This window comes from Carlito syrichta, unplaced genomic scaffold, assembly GCF_000164805.1.
Source record: "Carlito syrichta isolate Samal-C Ts95f unplaced genomic scaffold, Tarsius_syrichta-2.0.1 Scaffold316283, whole genome shotgun sequence".
Lineage (NCBI taxonomy): Eukaryota > Metazoa > Chordata > Mammalia > Primates > Tarsiidae > Carlito > Carlito syrichta.
In genome coordinates this window covers 343,107-366,465 of record NW_007260379.1, presented here as the reverse complement: position 1 = coordinate 366,465, position 23,359 = coordinate 343,107, and the positions used below count along the sequence as shown (strand labels likewise).

General features: G+C 50.4%; 2 protein-coding genes across 5 annotated transcripts in view; one reads left to right on the top strand and one right to left on the bottom strand.

The window, feature by feature from the left end:
- Positions 1 to 2,196: 2,196 nt before the first annotated feature.
- On the top strand, positions 2,197 to 17,606 carry PGAP2 (post-GPI attachment to proteins 2). 4 transcript variants are annotated; one of them, XM_008074052.1, is made up of 6 exons: positions 2,197 to 2,312; positions 4,876 to 5,050; positions 15,228 to 15,480; positions 15,610 to 15,704; positions 16,309 to 16,417; positions 16,603 to 17,606. In XM_008074052.1, the coding sequence occupies exons 2-6, from the start codon at positions 4,886 to 4,888 to the stop codon at positions 16,731 to 16,733; spliced, it is 753 nt and encodes a 250-aa protein (XP_008072243.1). In that variant the 5' UTR covers positions 2,197 to 2,312; positions 4,876 to 4,885; the 3' UTR covers positions 16,734 to 17,606. The 4 variants fall into 4 exon arrangements, with proteins under 4 accessions (XP_008072243.1, XP_008072241.1, XP_021562675.1 ...); XM_008074050.1 differs by having other exon boundaries at positions 15,610 to 15,716; XM_021707001.1 differs by lacking the exon at positions 2,197 to 2,312 and adding an exon at positions 10,892 to 11,096 and having other exon boundaries at positions 4,876 to 5,055; positions 15,610 to 15,716.
- Positions 17,607 to 18,220: 614 nt separating this feature from the next.
- Positions 18,221 to 23,359, bottom strand: part of RHOG (ras homolog family member G) — a 9,973-nt gene continuing 4,834 nt past the window's right edge. Inside the window, exon 2 of the mRNA XM_008074056.2 lies at positions 18,221 to 19,453. Coding sequence (XP_008072247.1) covers positions 18,810 to 19,385 — 576 coding nt within the window. The 5' untranslated portion in view covers positions 19,386 to 19,453 and the 3' untranslated portion in view covers positions 18,221 to 18,809. The remainder of the gene's footprint in view (positions 19,454 to 23,359) is intronic.

Here is a 23,359-nt window from a genome sequence, read left to right as displayed (position 1 = left end):
CAAAGAGCTGGGATTATAGATGTGAGCCACTGTGCCTAGCTTAAAAATAGTTTTAGAATAAGACTCTTTATCTCTAGATTGGAGCCCCCCACCCTCATAGTGAGTCCAAGATATCTCTGGATTCTCTGCCATTGCTCAGTGGGGGCCTGTCACAGAGAGGGCCTAAGGTTGAGTGAATGAACAAGAGTGAATATATAAAAAAAGAGCTCTAGCAAATCAATCAACACATCTTAGCCTCAGTTACCCATTCTGCAAAGTAGCAGTTATAACTACCTTGTGGTGCCAAACTTGAATCCTGATTCTGACTTTTACTGCTTATGTGAGTAGGTGACCTACCTTCTCTGTTTTCCATTGGTAAAATGGGGAGAGTAGTAGTATCTACCTTCTAGAGTTTTTTTATTTTGAATTGGAATCTCATTCCGTCGCCCAGACTGGAGTGCAGTGGCACACTCACGGCCACTCCAGCATCGACTTGCTTTGCTTAGGCTGTTCTTCTGCTTCAGCCTTCCAAGTAGCCAGAACTACAGGCATGCGCTACCATGCCTGGCTAATTTTTTGATTTATTGTAGAGATGTTTCGCCAAGTTGCCCGGGATGGTCTTGAACCTGCAGGCTCGGCAATCCACTCACCTCAGCCTCCCAAAGTGCTGAGATTACAGGCTGAGCCACCAAACCCAGCCTAGGGTTTTCATAACTAAATAACACATTAAAAATAGAGTGCTTGGGTCGGGCGTGGTGGATCACACCTGTAATGCAGCACTTTGGGAGACTGGGGTGGGAGAGTTGCTTGAGCCCAGAAGTTCAAGATCAGCCTGGGCAATGTAGGGAGACCTTGTATCTACAAAAAATAAAAAGGTAACTGGGTGTGGTAGTGTGTGCCTGTAGTCCCAGCCACTCGGAATGCTGAGGCCAAAGGATCTTCTGAGCCCAGGAGGTTGAGGTTATGGTGAACCGTGATTGTGCACTGCATTGCAGCCTAGGTGACAGAGTGAGACCCTGACGAAAAAAAAAAAGAACAAAAAAAAGAGAGTGCCTGGGACATAGTGGATGCTCAGAATATGTTAATTATGACTGAGGGCTGGGCTCAGTGGCTCGGCCTGTAATCCTAGTACTTTGGGAGGCCGAGGTGAGTGGATTGCCTGAGACCGCGAGTTCGAGACCAGCTTGGGCAACTTGGCGAGACCTCATTTCTACAATAAATAGAAAATTAGCCGGGCGTGTTAGCACGCACCTGTAATTCCAGCTACTTGGAAGGCTGAAGCAGAAGTATCGCCAGAGCCCAGCAGGTCGACGCTGGGGTAGCTGTGAGCGTGCCACTGCACTCCAGCCTGTGCGACGGAGTGAGACTCCAACTAAAAAAAAAAAAAATTATGGCTGAGAATTTAAATGGAAAAAATGTGACGGTAACCGTTTCTATTTCAGAGGTCCTCCATTGTCTTCAGGTGCTCTGACAAACCCCCAGTGTGCCTGCAGGAGAGATTATTGGTCTCCTCAGCTTCTTTCCTAGTTGGGGTATGCACCTTTGCAAAGGGTGCCAAGGGTCCCTCCTTTATGGGTCAGTCAGGGCCAGGGTGGGCAGCTGGTTTCTGAGGATCGACTAGATTCTCATTGCGGGGAGAGACCCAAGACTAGGGGCTGGTGATCGTCTCCCTGTGAAAGGACAGGGCGCCCTCTTCTGACCAAAGGCGGGAACAGCACTAGGACAGAGTTTTTGGGATGGGCCTCACCGGCTCTCGCCTGCAGAAGTGCTCTTTCCTTTGCTGAAATGTCCCTCACCGTCTCTGGCGAGCAAAGTTTTGGGGAGGGGCGCCGAGACTGGGACGAAACTGACTTAATGTTTCAGAAGGGCAAGGCTGGATTAATCCGATTAGAATGAGGGTGGGGGATAGGAAAAACTGGGGTCAGGGAATGAGGAAACCGGGCCCTCTTGAATTAATTTTATGTTCTTTCAACAGGTGATGGAACGCAGCTGAGAGAGGTAAGGTGACAAGGTGGCTTATCCAGCAGGTTAAACCCAGGTGTCCAGGGCTCTTCCAGCTGTCCTCACACAGCCCGAATTAGTGGGGCAGACCAGGGCTGGAGAGCATGGCCTCATGAGACACCAGATGAAGAAGGCTAGCGAGGGGTCGGGGTCCCCAGAAGCGGGGAGGAGCCAGCAGAGGATCTGGGTGCAGTTTCCTCCCTAAGTTCCGCCCCCAGCGCGCCAGCCCCGCCCCCGTCGTTCCCGCTCCCACCAGCCCGCCGGAGCTAGCCCCCCGGCTCGGCCGGGGCTCCCCCGCGGGTTCCGCCGGCATCCTCGCTACTACCGCTTGGGTGAGTACGGGGGTGGGTGTGCTGGACCGCCGGGCTGCCCCACTCGGGAGAGCTCGGCCACGCAGTCCGGCCTCTGCAGGGCCGGGCCCCAAGCTCAGGGAGTCCTGGTGCCTGCTCTCCTGTCGCACACACTCCGTGTCCTAGGAATCGCTGCTGCCCGGACATGCCGAGCTGATGCCCCTCCTCTCCCCTCCCCTACGTGGGGCTACTCGTGCAGGGGTTAAGCTCTCCCTTTACTCCGCAGGGCCTCCTGGTCAGGATTCCTCCCAGGTGCAGCAGATGGTGGGGGGAGCCGGAGCCTCATAGGTTAGTTTTGAATCCCAGCTCTGGCGGTTTTTAGCCTGTGACCTTGAGGAAGTGTTTGTAAGCTCCCTGAGCCTCAGTTTCCTCATCTGTAAAGTAGAAACATACAGGCTATAGCACCTACCTCACAGGATTATAGTAAGAATTAAGAGAGAGATTGACTCTCCAGCGCTGCCTAGTACTCCGAAGGCACCCAGTAACTGTGGATTGGGTTCGTACTGGAGATGAGGCAGGGATACTCCTAAGAAAGCCGCTTTCAGCTAGGTAGTACCTGTAAAGAAGTTAGAGCTGTCTGGGAACTGAACAACTGCCCTATAGCTCCACCCTGAGGTGTGGAGTAGGAGTAACCTAAACCACGTGATCCCCTATGTTGCACAACTGTAGAAACAGGCCCAGAGTGATTAAGTAGCTTGCCCAAGGTCACACAGCTAAAAGGAAGGCCAGGCCTACCTCCAAGAAGTGGAACAGACTGTCCCTTGAACCTTCTCACCACCCTGCTTTGGGCAGTGCCTATTCATCCCTGAAGATCTGGACTTCCGTTTGGGAATCCCAGTGGTTCCTGCGGGATCTAGAGCTGCAGGCTTCGGGGAGGGATGTTGGGAGGGAGGCTAGTGCTGCTGCCACCTCAGAGTCTGGATTTGGGCTGGATGTGGAAGATGGTCCCCCCCCCCATTTCCTGTATCTGGGGCCCTATGGGACTTACAGTCCATTCAGGAATGATCCAGGGAATGTATTTGATCTGGGAGGCTCACCGGAGCCACTTCCAACTCCTTGGGGAGATCCTTAAACCTGCTCCCTCCAAAAGGGAGAAAGGAACTTGAACAGTTGGGTCAGGCTGTCTGACTGCGCCTGGCAGAGAGGCTGGCAGAGGAAGATGGATGAGAATGCAGAGGTGTATCCACCTGACTTTTTCTGGAATGCCAGGATGCCAACCTAACTGAGGTCAGGTTCTTCCTGACTGTGGGACTAGAAGAGAGAGTCTTAAGAGGGGCCAGGAAGAATTGGATGTGATTTGGCAAGGCCCATGAGCCCAAAAGGGTAGGTTCTTTATATACCTGGAGCTAGTCCTAGCTTGGCAACAAGAAACCAGAATTCCAGTATGGCTTTCCCTCAGGCTCAGGATATGACTTTGAGGAAGGGCCTTTCTCTGTGTGTGTCTTGGTTTCTCTGTCTTTACAGTGGGAACAGGACTAACTGGCTCATCAATGGAGGAATTGTTTTTTTCTTTTTTTCCTCCTATAGGCAGATACCCCTTCTCCCTTCCATATTCCAGTTCTAATTTGATCTTTCTTTCTAGAGCTCTGACCCAGAGAGGATGGGGTCAAGGATGGCCAGAGGTGCAACATACAACTCTTTGTGGGCCCCATGCCTCCCTACTGCTGGCTCTTCTACCTATTTGTTACATGACCCTGAACAGAGTCCTGCCTCAGCTTCCCCTTCTATACACTTGGGGGACTTGGCTAGGATTGTTGGGGTATACTTAGCTATTATAGTTCCTGACCTTAGATACCCTTGTCTGAGGGGGACATCACAGGAGGGTGGTGGACAGTCCCCTGGCACTGGGAAATCTCCAGAAGCTGACCAAGCAGCTCTCTCCAGCAAACAGCAAGCCCAGGCTAGCACCAGACCTGATTCTGCAAAGCCTTTCACCCCTCAGGCACGTGAGGCAGCTGGCGGGGACAAGCAAGGGGCCCAGGTTCTGTCAGCTTCTATGAAGTCCCTGCTGCTGTGGACTGCAGTACAGGGACACAGAACACACAGAACCTGGGAAGGGACTGAAGGTGCAGGAGGGCTCTGGGCCGGTGGGTGAAACAATGAGAGCTGATGAGAGGCCCTGATCCCTGGAGGCTGGACCTGAGGCTCAAAGGCCTGGGGGAGGATACGGGCCATTCTTTCCACTGGTAGGCTTTAGGGTTGGTTCTTGAAACAAGGAGAGACTAGTTAAACTAGCTTCTGTAGTCCTAGGCCTGTCAAGCCAGGCGGATGGGTAAGGAGAAGGTATCCTAATCCATTCAAGCTTTGTCCCAGCACAGATTTGGTTCATTATCCTCCCTCTGAAGTTGAGGTTGAATATTGTCTTGGGATTCTGAGTCAATCTCCCTCATCCAGGGCAGGCGTTGTCCAAGTTTAGGTGACTTCCTTCTCAGACTCCCTACCCCATAGCACAGCTAAATTGAGGACTGAGCACAAGGATTGACTTCACCACTTGAGTCCCAGCCCCGCTGCGTGGGGCCCTGACAGCATGCCACTCCATCCCCAGGTCTGACAAGATGTACCAGGTCCCACTGCCGCTGGACCGGGATGGGACCCTGGTCCGGCTCCGCTTCACCCTGGTGGCCCTGGTCACGGTCTGCTGTCCACTTGTCGCCTTCCTCTTCTGCATCCTCTGGTCCCTGCTCTTCCACTTCAAGGAGACAACGGCCACACATTGTGGGGTAGGGTTTGGGGGACACTAATACTTTATATTCAGGCCCATCTGGATCTTCTGTGGACCCCAAGTCTATTTTAACAGGACTAGCCAGCTCTCCAATGGGGTCTGTCAACATACCGGGGGCTGTTGGGAGGATGCCTGCAAATTGATATCTCAAGGGTTAGTTTTCCTCCACCTTCTGTGGAATTCTAGGGGCTGGAGTCTCTGAAGTAGGCAACCCCGAACCCAGAACCAAATGCTTACTTCATAGAGGAGTGGATTCTGGAGCTCCAGGGTTTTCTGGGAAGTACGGAAAGAACGGGATTGGACTAGACGGCATTTTGGGCCTCTTAGTGTAGCACTGTGGGCTTGTGCATGTCTCTGTGGGAAATGTGATTCTGTATATGTGTGTACATGTGACTGTGAGGGACATGACTGCATATAGTGACTTTGAGTGGGGTATTTGTGTGAGAGAGACTATATGTGTGTCTGTATGGAGATGTGATTATGTGCACGGGTATGTATTCTGAGGTAGTCTCATGTCCTCTGAGGTTCTGTTGATGGCCATGTATCTTCTGGACAGAGATAATGGATGCTGGGCCAGAAAGAAAGTTGTGAGAGTTGTGTAGGATATTGAAGTAAATGGGGTGAGACGGGTTGACCTCTGTTATTCTCAAAGTTCATCTACTGATTTTTTTTTTCTTTTTTGAGGTAAGATGGTATCTTGGTTGCCCTATCATCTTCAACTAATCATCTCCTGATTCTGTACTACCTGAGACACAAAGACTCAGCCTTGGTTTCCCCATGTCTAAAATAGGGTTGATGAGCTAGACGTGGTGGCATGTGCCTGAAGTCCCAACCATTTGGGGGCCAAGGCGGGAAGATCGCTTGTGTCCAGGAGTTTGAGGCTGCAGTGAGCTATGATTACACCACTGCGCTGCAGCCTGGGTGACAGATCGAGATCCTGTCTCTAAAAAATAAAATCAAACAGGGCCGATCATTCCTGTCCTGCTCCTTCTCAGGGCTAGTGTAGAGCTCTAGGTAGAGGAAGGATGATGGGGAGTGTGAAGACTAAGGAGCAGAAGGAGGAGAAAGAAGGCAGGGCAGAAGATGAAGGGGCTCTAGGTGGAGAAGAGGCGGGGCCTGGATGCGGACCCTTGGGCTCCCTCAGAGTTTTGAAGGCCTCCAGATATCTGGATGCCCCTTCCTAGAAAGAGCATCTGCTCCTGAGAAAGGGCGAGAACTAGCAGTGGGGTCTGACTGGGAGTTTGGGGTAGAGATCCATTTATTTTATTCATATGACTTGAAGTTTCCCCTCCTGATTTGTCAGCAGGTAGACATGGGCCTTGCGTTTTGAACACCCAGTCTGGTGAGATCTGGGCTTAAGAGCTATCAGAAGGAACTGAACTGGAAGAAAAGGAGGTGACTAGGTGATCTGATGGGGAGGATCATCCTCTCCTGACCTAGTGTTTACCTCAGGATAATGTTCCTATTACCCTAGCCAACTCCTGTTCATCTTGCAAAATCCTGCCCAGGTGTCTCCTCCAAAAAGCCTTCTCTATCTTTCTTGGGGCAAACTTAATCACTGTCCTCTGGATGACCACAATTCTGTGTGTTTTTTCTCATAGAGTCTATCATATCACAGCTGTGTCTGTCTCCCAACCAGATGGGGATCTCCTTAAGGGTAGGCACTGCATCTGAGTCAGAAAGTATTTGTTGTTGTTGGGGTTTTTTTTTGTTTTTTGGTTTTTTTTGAGTTGGAGTCTCACTCTGTCACCCAGACTGGAGTGCAGTGGCTGCTCCCGGCCACCGCAGCCTTGACCTGCCGGGCTCCGGCGATCCTTCCGCCTCAGCCTTCCAAGTAGCTGGAACTACAGGCACGTGCTACCACGCCCGGCTAATTTTGATTTATTGTAGACATGAGGTCTCACCAAGTTGCCCAGGCGGGTCTCGAACCTGTGGTCTCAGGCAATCCACTCACCTCAGCCTCCCAAGGCGGCGTGGGATTACAGGCTGAGCCACCGAGCCCGGCAATGGTTTATTTATTTATTTTTTTTGAGTCAGAGTCTCACTGTGTCACCCAGGCTGGAGTGCAGTGGCACCCTTATGGCTACTGCAGCTTCAACCTGCTGGGCTCAGGCAGTTCTTCTGCCTCAGCCTTCCAAGTAACTGGAACTACAGGCACATGCCACCATGCACAGCTAATTTTTTGATTTATTGTAGAGATGAGGTCTTGCCAAGTTGCCCAGGCTGGTCTCAAACCCCTGGGCTCAGGCATTCCTCTCGCCTCTACCTCCCAAAGTGCTGAGATTACAGGTATGAGCCACTGCACCCAGCTAGTATTTGTTAATTAAGGAATAAAACTCTCCAACCTAGTACTCTGGGTAAAGGAAGGTACGGTCCAAACAAAATTATAATATTTGTATATACGGCATATGAGTTAAACAAACTAGGCTGTTTGCTTTGCCCATAGGCAGTGACTGGCCCCAAGGGCTAATGGAGTCAGTAACCTCAGTATACCTTGTATACCTATTACCTATTCTTGGCATACCAGTTGGGAAATTATGTAAAGCATAGATAGTTGCTGGAGGGGTACCTGGATATTCTGTAGCTGTACTAGACCTACTGATCCTGGGGGTATTTTATCTCCAATCCCTGGAATTACCCTGTTGGAGCCACCTGGGGATTGTTATATTTGAACTGAATTTCCCAGCCAGAGCATCCCAGAAATGGCCAACCCTAGGCATAAAGGAAACAACCTAGTCTAACACATCCATAATTGATGACTTTTTCCCTGCTGGCACATGCCCAGTGATGGGGAACTTCCTTCCTCCCCAGGTACTATATTTTAAGGAAGCTTAGTAACTAGCAATTGGGCTGGGTGCAGTGGCTCAAACCTGTAATCCCAGCACTTTGGAAGGCCAGGCAAGAGGATTACCTGAGTCGAGGGGTTGAAGACCAGCCTGGGCAATTTGGTGAGACTTCATCTCTACAATAAATAAAAAAATTAGTCAGGTGTGATGGCATGCGCCTGCAGTTCCAGCTATTTGGAAAACTGAGGCAGAAGGATAGTCTGAGCCCAGCAGGTCGAGGCTACGCTAGCCATGAGCATGCCATTGCACGCCAGCCTGGGAGACAGAGTGAGACTCCAACTCAAAACAAATTAAATTTTTTTTTTTTAATTTAACAATTAGGAAACCCTTTCTTTCTTTCTTCCTTTGTTTGTTTCTTTCTTTCCTTCCTTCCTTTCTGTGGAAGTCTCACTCTGTTGCCTAGGCTGGAGTGCAGTAGCATACTCACGGCCACAACAACCTGCTGGGCTCAGATGGTCCTTCCGCCTCAGCCTTCCAAGTAACTGAAACTACAGGCATGTGCCACCATGCCTGGTTAAGTTTTTAAATTATTGTGGAGATAAGGTCTTGCCAAGTTGCCCAGGTGGGTCTCGAACCTGCGGGCTCAGGCAATTCACTCACCTCAGCCTCCCAAAGCGTGGGATTACAGGCTGAGCCACTGAGCCCGGCTTAATTTTTTAAATTTATGTAGAGATGAGGTCTTGCCAAGTTGCCCAGGCTAGGGTTGAACCCTTGGGCTCGGAGAGTTCTCTCACTTCAGCCTCCCAAAGTGCTGGGGTTACAGGCATGAGCCTCCGTGCCCGGCAGCAAACTCTTTCTTATAGTGAGCACATACTTTCTTTCTGGTGAATCTGTATTGTCCTTAGCTCTGCTTTGATAGCCATAAAGCTACTGTTTTCTCCTGACTTCAGGTCAACCTTATAGGGACAAGAAGGCAGTAATGGGGTCCCTGAGTCTGTCTTCTTAGGTAGCATAGCTCCAGTCCCTTCAGGACATGGTCTCCAGGCTCCTCCTTACCCTGATTGTGTCCTTGAACTTGATCCAGTTGGTCACTATTCTCTCTATACTGTGCTTTGATCTGAACATAGGACTCCAGGTAGCCTGGGCAGTACAGGCAAAAGCAGAACTGTTCATTCCTATTACTGGCTTTAGACCTCTATTGATGTAGCTTGACCTCCCTTTAGCTGTTTCTGCTGGACACAGATAGCTCATAATCAGGCCTGTCTAGATCTCTTTTAGGTCCTGATTATATCATCATAGCATTAGCCAGTTCTACATAAGACCCAACAAACCTACTCGGTCCTGCTCCAACAACAAAAGGGCGAGATCCCATTCTGCTTTCTTTCATTCCCTTTCTAGAAACCTGCCTGTGTTCCTGGATACAACTTTCAGAAAGGTCACCACTCCCATCACTAACAAGAAAGCCTCTGAGCTGAACTTAGTCACTATCACTTCTTGCCTTTGCAAAGTGTTCCGGAACTTATGATTTGTCTTTGTTGATCCTGAGAAGGCTGTGTGCCTGGGCAGGCATGGAGTATTGGGTACTGTGGGTGGGAGGGCAGGCCCTGAGAACCTGGGGGTGGAACCCTCTGGTCTTAGAACAGTCTCAGTCTGGCTACAGCCCTCAACCCAAGCCCCGGATTCTTCAGCACCCAGTGTGAGTGTTGCTTAGTGAGCCCCTTACCCAACCCCATCCCTGACACTGAACTGGACTGGGGTCTTCTTATGGAGGGAAGTATGAGTCCCAAGGGAAGATTTGGTCCTAATACCTTTTTTTTTTTTTTTTTTTTTTTTGAGTTGGAGTCTCATTCTATTGCTCAGGCTGGTGTGCAGTGGCATGCTCACGGCTACCCCGGCATCGACCTGCTGGACTCAGGCAATCCTTCCATCTCAGCCTTCCAAGTAGCTGGAGTTGTAGGCGCGTGCTAGCCTGCCCAGCTAATTTTTTATTTATTGTAGAGATGAGGTCTTGCCAAGTTGCCCGGGCTGGTCTCAAACCTGCAGGCTCAGGCAATCCACTCGCCTCGGCCTCCCAAAGTGCTGAGATTATAGGATAAGCCTCCGAACCCGGAAGGTCCTAGTTCTTTTAATACTAAGCCATCTCTGTCTTTCCCAGCTTGCCCCAGCTGGGTGGGTCATGGTGGCTGGGACAGTAGGAATTGCGGGGAGGGAGTTATCTGGCAGGAGGGAGAAGGGAGTGGAAGAAGTTCAGTCTCCTGGGTCTGGGTCTGATCTGGACAGAGGCTTTTTGGGTCTGGCCCAGGATAGCAGGCTCAAACTCTGTGGAGGTTTTCATGACCCTCAAATTCCCCCAAGTCTTGGATTTGGTAACATTAGGTCTCCTCAGAGGGGAAGGAGATAGGGGTTGGGCCTTCACAGTGACCCTAATATTTTGGGAACAGGATTCTGCTGGCCTGAGGTTTGGATCATTCAGAGCCTGGGGGCGGGATGGTTGGCAGCCTGTGACCCCCATTAAAATAGGTTCTAGGATGCTCTCACTGTTCCTAGTTGAACTTGAGTGAGAAGCAGGAATGTGGTCAGGCAGGGTCAGTAGAAGGGCTTCAGCCATTATGAGTCAACGGTCCTTTGTTTAGGTTACGTGGCCTGAGGGAAGCCTTAACCTAAAAGCCTTAAATTGTCAGATGGCAAGAGACCTGGATTTAATCCTAGTCTGTGCCTCAGTCTCCCCTTCTGTGGGATGGGATTAATGTCCTTTCTACTGCTGATCCATCTCCTGGGTAGCCATAAGGGTCGTGAACATGAGGTGGGCCATCAGCGCTCCCACATCCAGGCTATTCTCCAGGTTGGACCGAGAGTATCAGTGTGCCAAGAGGATTCCTAAGAGCTGACCCTTCCTATCTTGGCTGCTCCTGTCCCATCTCCCTCTGCTCCTCCTCCTTGGTACTATCTTCCTTTTTCCCTTATCCTCTTTCTGTTCTTCCTTATACTCTGGAAGCCAGCTCTGGAAAAGCTGGCTTACTTTCCCAGGTCCAGGTATTTCACCAGGCCCCAAGTTGTGTCCCTTGCCCTGCTGGGGCCACTCCCTACAGGATGTTCTCTGCAGCCTCCCAGCCCTTGGACCCTGATGGAACTGTGTTCCGGCTCCGCTTCACAGCCATGGTATGGTGGGTCATCACTTTTCCCGTGTTCGGCTTCTTCTTCTGCATCATCTGGTCCCTGGTGTTCCACTTTGAGTACACGGTGGCCACTGACTGTGGGGTGAGTGCCAGGCTCCCCAGCCCCTGGGTCAGAACCAGGTCAAGAGATGGCAGTAAGGGTGGAATCAGAGAATGGAGAGAAGATGGAGGGTCAGAGAGAGGGAAAAGGGACAAAGGGATGGGAGGAGGGGCAAGTCAGAGTTAGGGAGAATTTGGGGAGAGAGACTCAGAGAGTAAACTCACAGTCCTCTAAGAGTTGGAAGAGGATTTTAGAAAGTGTAAAGGAGCATGGGGTGGGGGGATGTGAGGGAAGGGAAGAGATTTGGATTGGGCAGGAGAGATCATGAGAAAGAGAAGGAGGCTGAAGAAAGACCAGATTGGAAAGGACACCAGGATTGAGGGGGTAAAATGAGATCAGAAGACGGGAGATGAAACAGGTCGCTTTAGCCTAGACTAGGGGTGTCTGTCCTGGAGGATCCTCAGCCTTGATTTGGGAGTCTCAAATTTTTTTCTCCCACTGGCAGCCCAGGCCCCACAACCTGTGTCCACGCAGGCCTCTGCCAGCCAGAAACTTGGATGAACATTTGCGTCCCAGATCAGTCCACTAGGCCTTTCCTAGGGCCCAGGGGTAAAGATTCTGTGTCGGGGCATGGAATTGAATATGGACTTGCCCTCAGCATCTCATTCCTGCTAGAGTCAGTCCTTAAACACAATTACAACACAGTGAGGTGGGATTCCTCACTGTGCTATTTACTGTGATAAGAGGGAATATAGGGACTGTGGGGCTCAGAGGAGGCACTTAACCCAGGCTGGATGTTGGGGAAGGATTTCTTCCTGAAGGATGGGGCATTGTTGTTCCAGGGGTGAATTAGAATCTTCGTGAATGCTGGCTGACAACTGTATATTTTATCCAGAGGACAATGGAGAGCTTTGGAAAGATATTAAGCAGGAAAGGGACATGATCGGATTTATGCTTCAGAAGATCATTCTGGCTCCTGAATGGAGAACAGATTTAAAAGCAGGGCAAGAGTAGGGAGACCAAGTGAAGAGGCTCATGCTCATGCTACTGGGGAGATGAAAGTTAAGATGGGGAGTACGAAGATAGAGGGGAGGAGATGGAGTTTAGCGAGGCATGGCAGGTAGGATTGACAGGAACAGGAGATTTTATTTCGTTCACAAGGGTAGGGGACAGTAAAGTAGATGGAGAAGTCATCTATAATTTGGGGGACTTGTACCTGAAGCCAAAAAAATGAATCTCTAGTGAAATCTGAGGTGCCATAACAGGAGATTTTTTGGACCCCTCCCTTTATTTATACCATATGAGTATGTGATCTGCTGCCCTACCAGAAAGGGGTTACCTACTCATCTCTCAGTACTTTAGCTCTGGGCTTTTGGGGAGGTTTGGAGTGAGCTTGTGTACCTGGTGTCTGATAGCCCCTGAATGTTGCTTGTTGCTGGCACAGTTGGTGAGTGGGGAACTGGTGTGCAGGGAATGGAGATGGGGGTATATGTACCTGATTTTGTGTGTGTGTGTACACATGTATACGTGTGTACATGATGGAAGAGACAGTCCCTGCTCTTAGAATACCACCCCCCCAATCTGAGAGGAGCTTGTGAAGACTGGCTAACTTTGTCTTTCTCCCCAAACTCTATCATCTCCACCTGATAGCTGTTTCCCACGTGGTCAGAGCTCAGAGCCCTTGAATGCTTTGAGCTCTCAGTCAAGTTTTAGATGCCAGTCCTGTTTCGCTTAAAGTAGCTGAGGTTGGGGAGTAGTTTCTAGAATGAATATTCCAGGAAGTGGAGGGGAAACTCTCACTAGCCGAACTCAGGGTAACAGCAAAGCAGAAAAGTCAAGTAAGGAGCCTTGGAGGTCTCACAAGTGTCTGGCAAAGATCTGGTTCTTGCCTCTCACCCATAAGCAGGCCTTCCCATGCTCAATGGCCATGCAGATCACAGCCCTTTTGCAGGTTTTTCAGGGAACTTTGTCTTCTGAAAGCCACCACTTCTTGTACCCACTGCATGCCAGACACTGCAGATGCTTCACATACATTGTACTTAGAATTCATAATCACCCTGCGAGGTAGGTGGTGTTATACTCGCTTTACCAATGAGGAAATTAGAGCTCAGAGAGGTGAAGTGACTTGCTCAAGGTCACCCAGCTAATAAAGGGAGAGCTGGGATGCAGACCCAGCTTTGTGCGGCTCCATAACCTCCATGCTGCCTCTTCACTGATTACTCAGAGTACATAACTGAGTCTGGTGTCTCAAGCTATGACACACCATGAACTCTCTGAGAGTTCTGTGTTTAGCTTTCTCTGACAGTGCTGAGGCAAATCCATCTCCTCTTTTATGGAGGCTCTGAAACCCCTGGCTGGTCCTGCTCCAGACCTGCCCCTGCCCTGTGAGCTACCTCCAGCATTGCTTACCTTCCCAGCAGGCCAGAGACTCCATTCAGCATCTCCATTGGAACAAAGGAAGGGAGCTTTCAGAACTCCATCTCTGAAGACTGGTCCCTCAATAGATCAGGGTCATTCCCTTGCTGGGTTGCTGGGCTCTGCCATTGCCCTGGCCCTCTTTGAGGGTCTACAAAAGTTCATGTCCGTAGAAAGTTTGGGCAATGGTCTGACAGCTACCATAGCCTTGGAATCTTTAAAAAAGGGAGATTCTGAGCCGGGCATAGTGACTCACACCTATAATCCCAGCACTTTGGGAGACCAAGGTGGGAATATTGTTTGAACCCAGGAGTTTGAGATCAGCCTGGGCAACATAGTGAGATCTCGTCTCTACAAAAAATATTTTAAAAATTGTGAGGCATACTTGGGAGGCTTAGGCGGGAGGGTTGCCTTGCCTGAACCCAGCAGGTTGAGGCTGCAGTTAGCTGTGATCATGCCACTGCACTGGGCGATAGAATGAGACCCTGACTCAAAAACAAACAAACAAAAAAACCAGATTCTCAGGTTCCAGTCTTGCACATTCATACAACCACTCCCCTTGTCCCCCGTGACTTATGTGCATTATTTTAAAAAAATTATTATTTTGAGTAGGAGTCTCACTCTGTTGCCCAGGCTGGAGTGCAATGGTACGCTCACGGCCACCACAGCCTCAACCTGCTTGGGCTCAGGTGATCCTTCTACCTCAGATAATACTCTCGCCTCGGCCTCCCAAAGTGCTTGGACTACAGGTGTGAGCCACTACGCCCAGCGCTTGTATGCATTAACATTTGTGAAGCACTGCTCTAGGCCCTGGAGTCTATGAGATTGCCTTCCCATCCTTGAGTTTTCTGCCCCCATCTACACTACTGTTCACTCATCCCCTATCTTCTCACTTCTCACATATGGAACACACCAGTCCTTGCAGCTGTGTATAATCTGCCTTCCTCAGCCTTAAGGAATGAGGAATTCAGGCACTGAGAAAGATGGATGGGGGAGACATACAAGAATAAGATCATTTTCTTATACTACGGCAGGTTAGGAGCACCCACTTTCTTAAACATGATCAAGGTAGGGGTACCCTTCCAGCCCAGCTGCCGCAGGATCTCACAGCACCCTTTACCACCTTGGCACATATACTCAGAGGAAGAAGTGCAGCTGGGAGCAGTCAGAGGAATATGTCTGCTGGGCAGTGACTCCAGCACTCTCCCAAGGAAGCTCAGATGGCCCATGACTCATCCCCGTCCTCAGGACTAAATCTGGTCCTGGACTGGAACTTTCACAGGGCCTTACAGTAGGCACGCTCTGAGTTATGGGCATGGAGAGCATCTGGACCCATCTACACGCTGCCCAAACTTGTGCTGGTCCCAAAGCAGGGAGATGGAGAAAGTCCTTGCACCTGTGTCTTATCTCCTTCTTCTTCCTCAGCCTTAATGAGTGAGACTTCAATTCCTTAAGGAATGAGGAATTCTAGGCATAGAGAAAGATGGATGGGGGAGATACACAAGGACAAGGTCATGTTCCTGCCCCTGCACAAATCCCGGGCTGGCTGGGGAAAGAGAACCTACCACACAGGGCCCAGGACCTAAAAGGAGAGTTCAAGGAGTGGTCAGGGCCCACCTGAAGGAGGACTTCCTGAAAGGGGAGGGGCTGAAGCAGAGCTTTTTGAGGACCTGAGTGATTTTGATAGATGGAGAGAAGGCTCTCCAGGTGAGTGGGCCTGGCAGAGACAGAGGCCTAGACACAGTCACAACTCTCTAGGTGCCCAATTACCTGCCCTCGGTGAGCTCGGCCATCGGCGGGGAGGTACCCCAGCGCTATGTGTGGCGTTTCTGCATCGGCCTGCACTCAGCACCTCGCTTCATGGTGGCCTTTGCCTACTGGAACCACTACCTCAGCTGCGCCTCCCCGTGTCCCTGCTACCGCCCGCTTTGCCGCCTCAACTTCGGCCTCAACGTCGTGGAGAACCTGGCACTGCTAGTGCTCACCTACGTCTCATCCTCTGAGGACTTCAGTGGGTTCAGAGGGAGGCATGGGGAAGGGTTGGGGAGGAGACGGGCCTGCCCTCTCCCACACTCGCACCTTCCTGCATAGAGGTGTGGGTACTCCCTGCAGTGTGGCTCCCAATCCTCTTTCCCTCTAGCCATCCACGAAAATGCTTTCATTGTGTTCATCGCCTCATCCCTGGGTCACATGCTCCTCACCTGCATTCTCTGGCGGCTAACCAAGAAGCACACAGTAAGTCAGGAGGTACGGTCTACCCTTAGTGGGGCTCCAGGTAGCCCGGGAAAAAACCAAGGGCTTCTGTCCTCGATGTGGGTAATGGTGAGGTGGGAACTGGAGTTCTAATGGCAACTGGCAGAGGGATGCTGGGGTTGGGGCTTGGGGACCAACGGAGGGTGACTGGGCGGAATGTAGGACTGTGTTTGGATAGTGCAGGAGACTGGAGAATAGGAGGTGGAGGCTCCAAGTGGTGGTGGAATGAGGGCCAGCATCCAGGATGCCCTGGGTTAGGAAGTGTTAGGGGACTGTGGTCTGTAATAGTTTGGATGCCCCACCCACATACACACCTTTCTTATTCCTGTTATCTGGAGGTGTAGAGTTGGTGACTCCATGTAAGTGGGACGGCCAGAGATACCATAGCTCCCTGGCCTTAGCACTCCCCCAAATGCAGGGATATGAACATGTTCATCATTCCTGTTGCCCTGGCCTGTGCTCCCTTCCATGACCACTAGTGGGAGCCCAGGGAGGTAAGGCTCAGTCCTTGGAGCTGGGGCTAAGAGGGAAGGCTGGCCACGCATACCCAACAAGCTGCAGGGTGATCAGACAGCCTGTTCTCTAGGATCGCAAGTCCTACAGCTGGAAACAGAGGCTCTTCATCATCAACTTCGTCTCCTTCTTCTCAGCGCTGGCTGTTTACTTTCGGCACAACATGTATTGTGAGGCTGGAGGTGAGGCCAACGGGATCTCAGGTGGTCATAGGTGATGATGGGGCAGTTGTGATATTTCTGATGATGGGTCTTGGGGACTGGCAGCCATTGTGTTCCCTGTGGTGGACTAGTGGTGTGGTATACCATGAGGCCCTGGGAGGGGGTAGGAAGTTCACCATGCCCTGATCCTCGTGTCCTCACAACAGTGTACACCATCTTTGCCATCCTGGAGTACACTGTTGTCCTTACCAACATGGCGTTCCACATGACGGCCTGGTGGGACTTCGGAAACAAGGAGCTGCTCATAACCTCTCAGCCTGAGGAAAAGCGATTCTGAACTCTTCTCTCCTGCTCGGGAGGAGGCAGCCCACTGCCCAGAAACAAGAAACATGAAACCACTCTGGCCTTCCCCACCCCCTGTCCTCTCTGGGCCCTACTGAAGATAGGGGAGGGGTAAGAAGGAAGGGCATAGGCCAAGGCTGACCCCAGTGCTGCTGGCTTCTGCTCCCCACACCTCATACAGATGCAGGGGCCCTCAACCAATACCACCATTACCCAAGAAGCCCCAAGAAGTTGAGTTGGCAGGAGAGCTCCGCTGTTTGGTGCTAAAAAAGTCCTGAGGTTCATAACCACCATCCAGTTCTTGGCCTTTACGTAGCCACCTTTCGCTTAGGTTAGGAACCACTGAACAGTGGCTGCTGCCTGACAACCACAGCCACTTCTCTCCACAGAGTTATTCACATGACTAATGTATCTAATGATCTACTGTCACATCCAGGCCTGTGGCCACAGTCCCCTCCTAAGCTTGCTCAGGTGTTCTAGTCTTGACTTCACCTTTGATTGGGTGTGTGCCCTTCCTTATGAGCCTCAGTGTATCCAAGTTATGATGGCGGATGGGTGTGCTGTATGATTACCAAGGGCTCTGCCAGTCTGTGGTCTGGCATCTGATGGAGGTGGTGTTCTGCACCTAAAAGGATAAACTGTTCCAGAATACAAGCACCAGCACAGCATGTACTTCCCTTCTCTTCTGAAATTCCTGGTGTATGGACCCCTCTTTTGCAAAGGTGTAGGGTGGAGGGGTCAGAGGCACAGATCCCTTCCCCTAAATGGGTTCCCTGGTATCCCTCTGTCTTCCCTACTGCTGCAGATTCTGAGCTCTTTGGTTGTACATTTTATTTTAAAGGAAAATAAATTTTTTTCTTTTTTTTTTTTTTTTGCCAACAGTCTGAGCTAGGCACACTAGTCTTGGACTCATCTCCTTGTTTGATAAGAAATTAGTGAGGAATGACTCCAGGATGGAGGGAATAAGTCCATGGGAGGGTATGATTCCAAGTGGCACCCCGTCCCTTAGGTCTAGTCTCTGAAGCCTCCATTTTGGTGAGTGGGAGTGACTGAGCTACTCCAGGCCTGGAAACTGGGATACCTGGAAGTCTTTAGTTGAGGCAGAAGCCTGGGTCCCAACACCAGCTCTTGGTAAAGATTTGTACCCGTAGGGGTGTAAGGGTACAGCTCTCAGATGCATGATTTTGAGAGTATTTGCCTTTAGGCTGATGGCTCTCAACCACTTTCTTTCTGAGCCCTAGATCAGTCCTTCCTCAAGCTTTGTCTTCTAGTATACTGTAGCATCTGTGACTGGGCCCCAGAGCAAGACTTGTCCCTCCAAGGCAGCCCAGAGCTTTGTTAGGGAAATTGGGGGGTGGAGGAACCACAATGAAGCCTATTGTCTCCTGCCCCCTATTAGAGGAAACAAAAGGCTCCCAGTCTCTGGGGAGCCCTTGCCCATGCCCACCCCCTAATGCCCAGCACACAGGGAGGAGCCGGGGCCTCTGGAGACAGGAGGTTTTATTGATGCTGATGGGGTAGGAAAGGCCCCCAGCAGCACAGGGGCTGAGTCAGTCAGCGGATGCATAAGGCCTGGGCACATGGAAGCAGGTTAGGGCACATTCATCTTCTCAGGATTCTGTGGCTCCTTCCTGGAGGAAGGGAGAGAACATCTTAGGGGCACAATTCCAAGAGCAGCAGGGGCAGAGGTTAGAGATGGCTGAGAGCCTCTAACCCAAGAGGAGGCACCACAATAGGCAGCAGCAACTGTGGAAAGCTGGATGAACTGGTCAGTAGCAGAAAATAGGGAGGGGGTACTGGATAGGCCTCTTGGGGAGGGGTCCATCCTTGGCTTGGGTGAGCTCATGAGAATATCTGGTGTTCCCAAGCAGAGTGGAGCAGGGCCTCAAGGATGCCCTTTCTCTGCAGGCCTCTTTATGAAGAAAAAAGGTACTCGGAGAAAAAGGCATTCAGGGAGCCCCTTGGAAAGGGGTGCCAAAATTAGTCCTTAAGGCACAGCTGGGGTAGACAAGGCGCCAAGGCACAACTGGTGGGGGAAGGGCAGGGGCAGCCTCCAAGCTGAGTGCCAGGGTCACAAGAGGACGCAGGACCGCCCACGCTTGATGGGCGTGGGATTAAGCACAGCCCGGACAGCCTCAGCAAACACTTCCTTGACACCATCCTGCTGTAGGGCCGAGCATTCGAGGTAGCGCACGGCGTGGATCTGCTTGGCCAGTGCCTGGCCCTGCTGCGGTGTGATGGGCGCCTGGCCCTGCTCCTTGAGGCGTCGTAGGGTGTCAGGCTGGGCTCTCAGGTCCTTCTTGGTGCCCACCAGGAGGATGGGCACGTCGGGGCAGTGGTGGCACACCTCTGGATGCCACTTGTGCCGCACGTTCTCATAGGAGGGCGGACTGGCAATGGAGAAACAGATGACAAAGACGTTGGTCTGAGGGTAGGAGAGTGTGCGGAGGCGATCATACTCCTCCTGGCCCGCAGTGTCCCACAGGTTCAGGTTCACTGTGCGCCCATCAACTGCACTCTGGGCGCTATAATTGTCGAACACCGTGGGGATGTACTCCTTGGGAAAAGCGTTGGTTGTATAGCAGATGAGCAGGCACGTCTTGCCTACGGCCCCATCACCCACCACCACACACTTGATGCTCTGCATCGTGGGTGCAGTTGCTGAAGCGGAGGCAGCGCCTCCTCCCTCTTCTGGGACCCTCTGAATGCAGTGACCTGTGGACAGATGAAAGGGACACTTGGTTAGGGAGGCCTCTACCTATTGGGAAGAAAGGATGGGAACACACAGAGGGAAACCCGCTCCTGTTACCATAACCTGACACTATCCCTGAAATCCCATCAGGACAGGTATCAGAGAGATAGATGCACAATGAAAGGCCTTGAGACCAAGCAAAGATGCAGTATGATGTGGTGGGAAGCACATAAACTCTGGTGCCAGACTGAGATCAAAATCCTGGTTCTGCTATTTCCCAGCTGCATGACTCTGGGCAAATTATTTAACCTTTCGTATGCCTCGGTTTTCTTATCTGTAAAATGGGGATAACCTGCCTCTGGGTTACTGTGAGGTTATCTATGTTAACACACGTAAAGTATTTAGAACAGTGCCCAATCAGTAAGTATTAGCTTGTATTTTTCTATAGGTAATATAGACGTAGAAAGACAGTGTATAAGTTTAGGGATCTACCAGATCCTCTACTAAATATGGCTCCCTGCCACCAGGAGACCAAAGAGGGATTCTGGCACAGGGTGGCTGTTCCAGGTCACTCTGGGATGTAGCCATGGGTAGAACCTCTGCCAACTCAGGGCCTACCCTGCCCTCTACACTGATGTTCCAACTTCTCCAAACCAGGTATCTTGGCCACTGAGTGCAAACCAAAGGCATAGTAAGAAACCTGGTGAGTAAGGAGCAAAATTCTTTAGATAGCTGCCTGATCCCAATACAGGGTACTCTGCCCATGGGGAAAAGAGGGAGAGCTTACCCCATCATTCTTGCAAGCATGGAAAACCCTATCTGGCTACACACATTCAGGTTGGCAATCAATGCAGGGGAATACTGGAGATGTAGCTGGGCCATATTTGGATTGGAATTGGGTTATGTTATGCTGAATGAGATAGAGGCTGAGGCGCCCAGATGTCAATATCTTCTCTTAATGCCCTTAGTGGGGTTGAATAGATCTCTCAAGCCCAGCCAGAAGGAATGAACAGAAGAGCAAGACAAATACTTGATTTTGGCTGGGCATGGTGGCTCATGCCTGTAATCCCAGAACCTCTTGGGAGGCCAAGGTGGGAGGGCTACTCGAACTCAGGAATTCGAGATCAGCATAGGCAACATAGTGAGACCTTGTCTCTACAAAAAATAAAAAAAACTAGCCAGGCATGATGGTGCATGCCTGTAGTACCAGCTACTCAGGATGCTGGAGTTTGAGGCTGTAGTTAGCCATGATCGTACCACTGCACTCTAGCTGGGTGACACCCTGACTCAAACAAAACAAAACAAACTTGATTTCTCCCTCAAACTTCTGTCCCTTTTCTGAGTCTATGGCATGTGCCTCTGAAAAAGCTCAGGGGCTTCCATCTCTTGGGTAGAAAACACTACCACTAAGAACACAGATGCTGGAGTCAGACTGGCAAGGATTCTAATTATAGCTCCACCAACTAGTTATGTATGGTCTTGGCAATATATTTAAGTACCGTGAGCCTCAATTTTCTCATCTGTAAAATGGGGATAGTCTTGCCTTTTTCTTTCTTTTTTTTTTTGAGTTGGAGTCTTACTCTGTCGCCTAGGCTGGAGTGCAGACCTTGACCTGCTGGACTCAGGCGATCCTTCTGCCTCAGCCTTCCAAGTGGCTGGAACTACAGGCACACGCCACCATGCCTGGCTAACTTTTTTGATTTATTGTAGAAATGAGGTCTCGCCAAGTTGCCCAGGCTGATCTCGAACCCATAGGCTCAGGCAATCCTATCACCTTGGCCTCCCAAAGTACTGGGATTATAGGCATGAGCCACTGTGTCTGGCCAATCTTGCCTATTTCATTAGAATTGCTCAGAGTGTAAAATGAGTCAGTGTGTAGAAAGTGTTTGGCATGAGGCATGGCACATAGGAAGTGCCCAATACATGGGCTGCTGTATTTATCTGTGGGGTGAGTACAAAAGGAGGCATTCCAGCTACCACCCTGGTCCCCTCTGCAGGTCATAGGGCCTCGGGGTAAGGAACTGCTCTTTTGAGTACTGGAACAGGACAGAGCTTCCGGAAACCCTGTGATTATTTATACTGCTATAGCAGGGGTCCTCCTCTCATCAGCTACTTCCTCTTGGCCATGGGGGACTCTTGCTGGTCAGTATGTGACTTCCTTTCCTTGACTCTCTCCCACAACCAGGTCCTTGCTCCCTAGGAGGGGACAGTCCAGTTTAAGACAGCCAAATCCCTGAGTATTCATGGCTCCACCCAAGCACTATCATCACTGACCCATTTATTTTGTATACTGCAAGGCTGTACACTGGGCTGGGAACCCTGACCCCTAAGCCTGACCTCTCACCACTTGTTCAAAAGCCTCAAAAAGCAAACATGGGGGTGGAGGAGAATCCTCCCCACTGCGAAGTAGAAAAGGAACTTTGGTGGTATGGGAGCTGCAAAGGACCCAGTTCCCTCCCAGGCTACAGCTTCCCCTGGGATCAGCTGGGAGGGAAATGGTTTCATTCTGAGAATTTGCCTCTCTGGTTCACATTAAAAATATTTCCATCTTATAACCAGGCATGGTGGCTCACGCCTGTAATCTCAGCACTTTGGAAAATGGAGGCGAAAGTACTGCTTGAGCCCAGGGGTTCAAGACCAGCTTGGGCAACTTGGCGAGATCTCATCCCTACGATAAATCAAAAAATTAGCTGGGCATGGTCGTTTCTGGAACCTGTGGTTCCAGATACTTGGAAGGCTGAGGTGGAAGGATCGCCTGAGCCCAGCAGGTCGAGTCTGCAGTGGCTGTGGACTCTGACTCAAAAAAAAAAAAAAAATTCCATTTTATTTGCATGAACAAGCGTGTGCATGTTTAGCCTCAAGACATTCAGATAGAGACCCTCAGATAGTGAATCAGAGAAGAAAATAAAGGCCCTCCAGACCAGTGGAGAGTCGACTGGAAATCTCAGACTGTAAATTCTAGCTCCCAACTCTGCTGACTCACTGTAACTATGCATGAGGCATTTAACCTCTTTGGGTCTCAGTTTTCCTATCCAGGAAATGGAGATTAAAATGCCTGTGACAAAGGCACTACGTGGATGAAGTAAGACTTAAAGAACCTTAGGAGCAGGTGCCCAATACTTTTGTCCACTGGATTATCTAGGAAGCTGTCATTTCAAAACATTTCAAAGCAGAATTCCTGGGCCTGTAATCTTCAGTTTCACACAGTGGAGGGGAGTGGGTGTGACAGTTTGACTGAGAACTCTCCCCCACAAGCCCAGCACTGGGCTGGCCCAGGCAGGAAGGCAAGGAGGGAACTCTGGCTGGCAGTCACAAGGCCCAAGAGACTGGAAGTACAGTTCTCTCTAGAGAGGTTGTTATCAACTAGCAATCAGTAAATCAGCCCTCAAAGGAGAGAGGAGGGAGAGGGTAGTTTCCGGGCTGGCAAGAGAACAGGGACTGACATAGGAAAAGGTAACAAGCAGAGAAACAAGCAGAGCAGAGGCACTGTGATATAGGGTCAAGAGTACTGGATACCCGACTCTGATGTCCTGAGTTTATCTGTTGACCTTGACCCTTGATTTAAAATAAGCCCTCTTATAGTATAAGCCGTTATAGATTGCAGAGTACTGTGTCATTTGGTCTTTCTAACAACCTAATAGTACTATCCCTATTTGACAACTGAGGAAACAAACTCAGAGCAGTTAAAGTAACCCAATATCACACAGCTAGTTAGTATGGCAGTCAAGACACAAACACAGTTTTGTTATTCAAAGTCCTGTTTTCCTTAATGCATCACACAGCCTCCAAGTTATCACTTACCAACTAACTGTGTGACCTTGATCAGGTAAGTCACTGCCCTTCCTGGAGCCTCAGTTTCTTAATCTTTCTTTTCTTTTTTTTTTTTTTTTGAGTTGGAGTTTCACTCCATCACCCAGACTGGAGTGCAG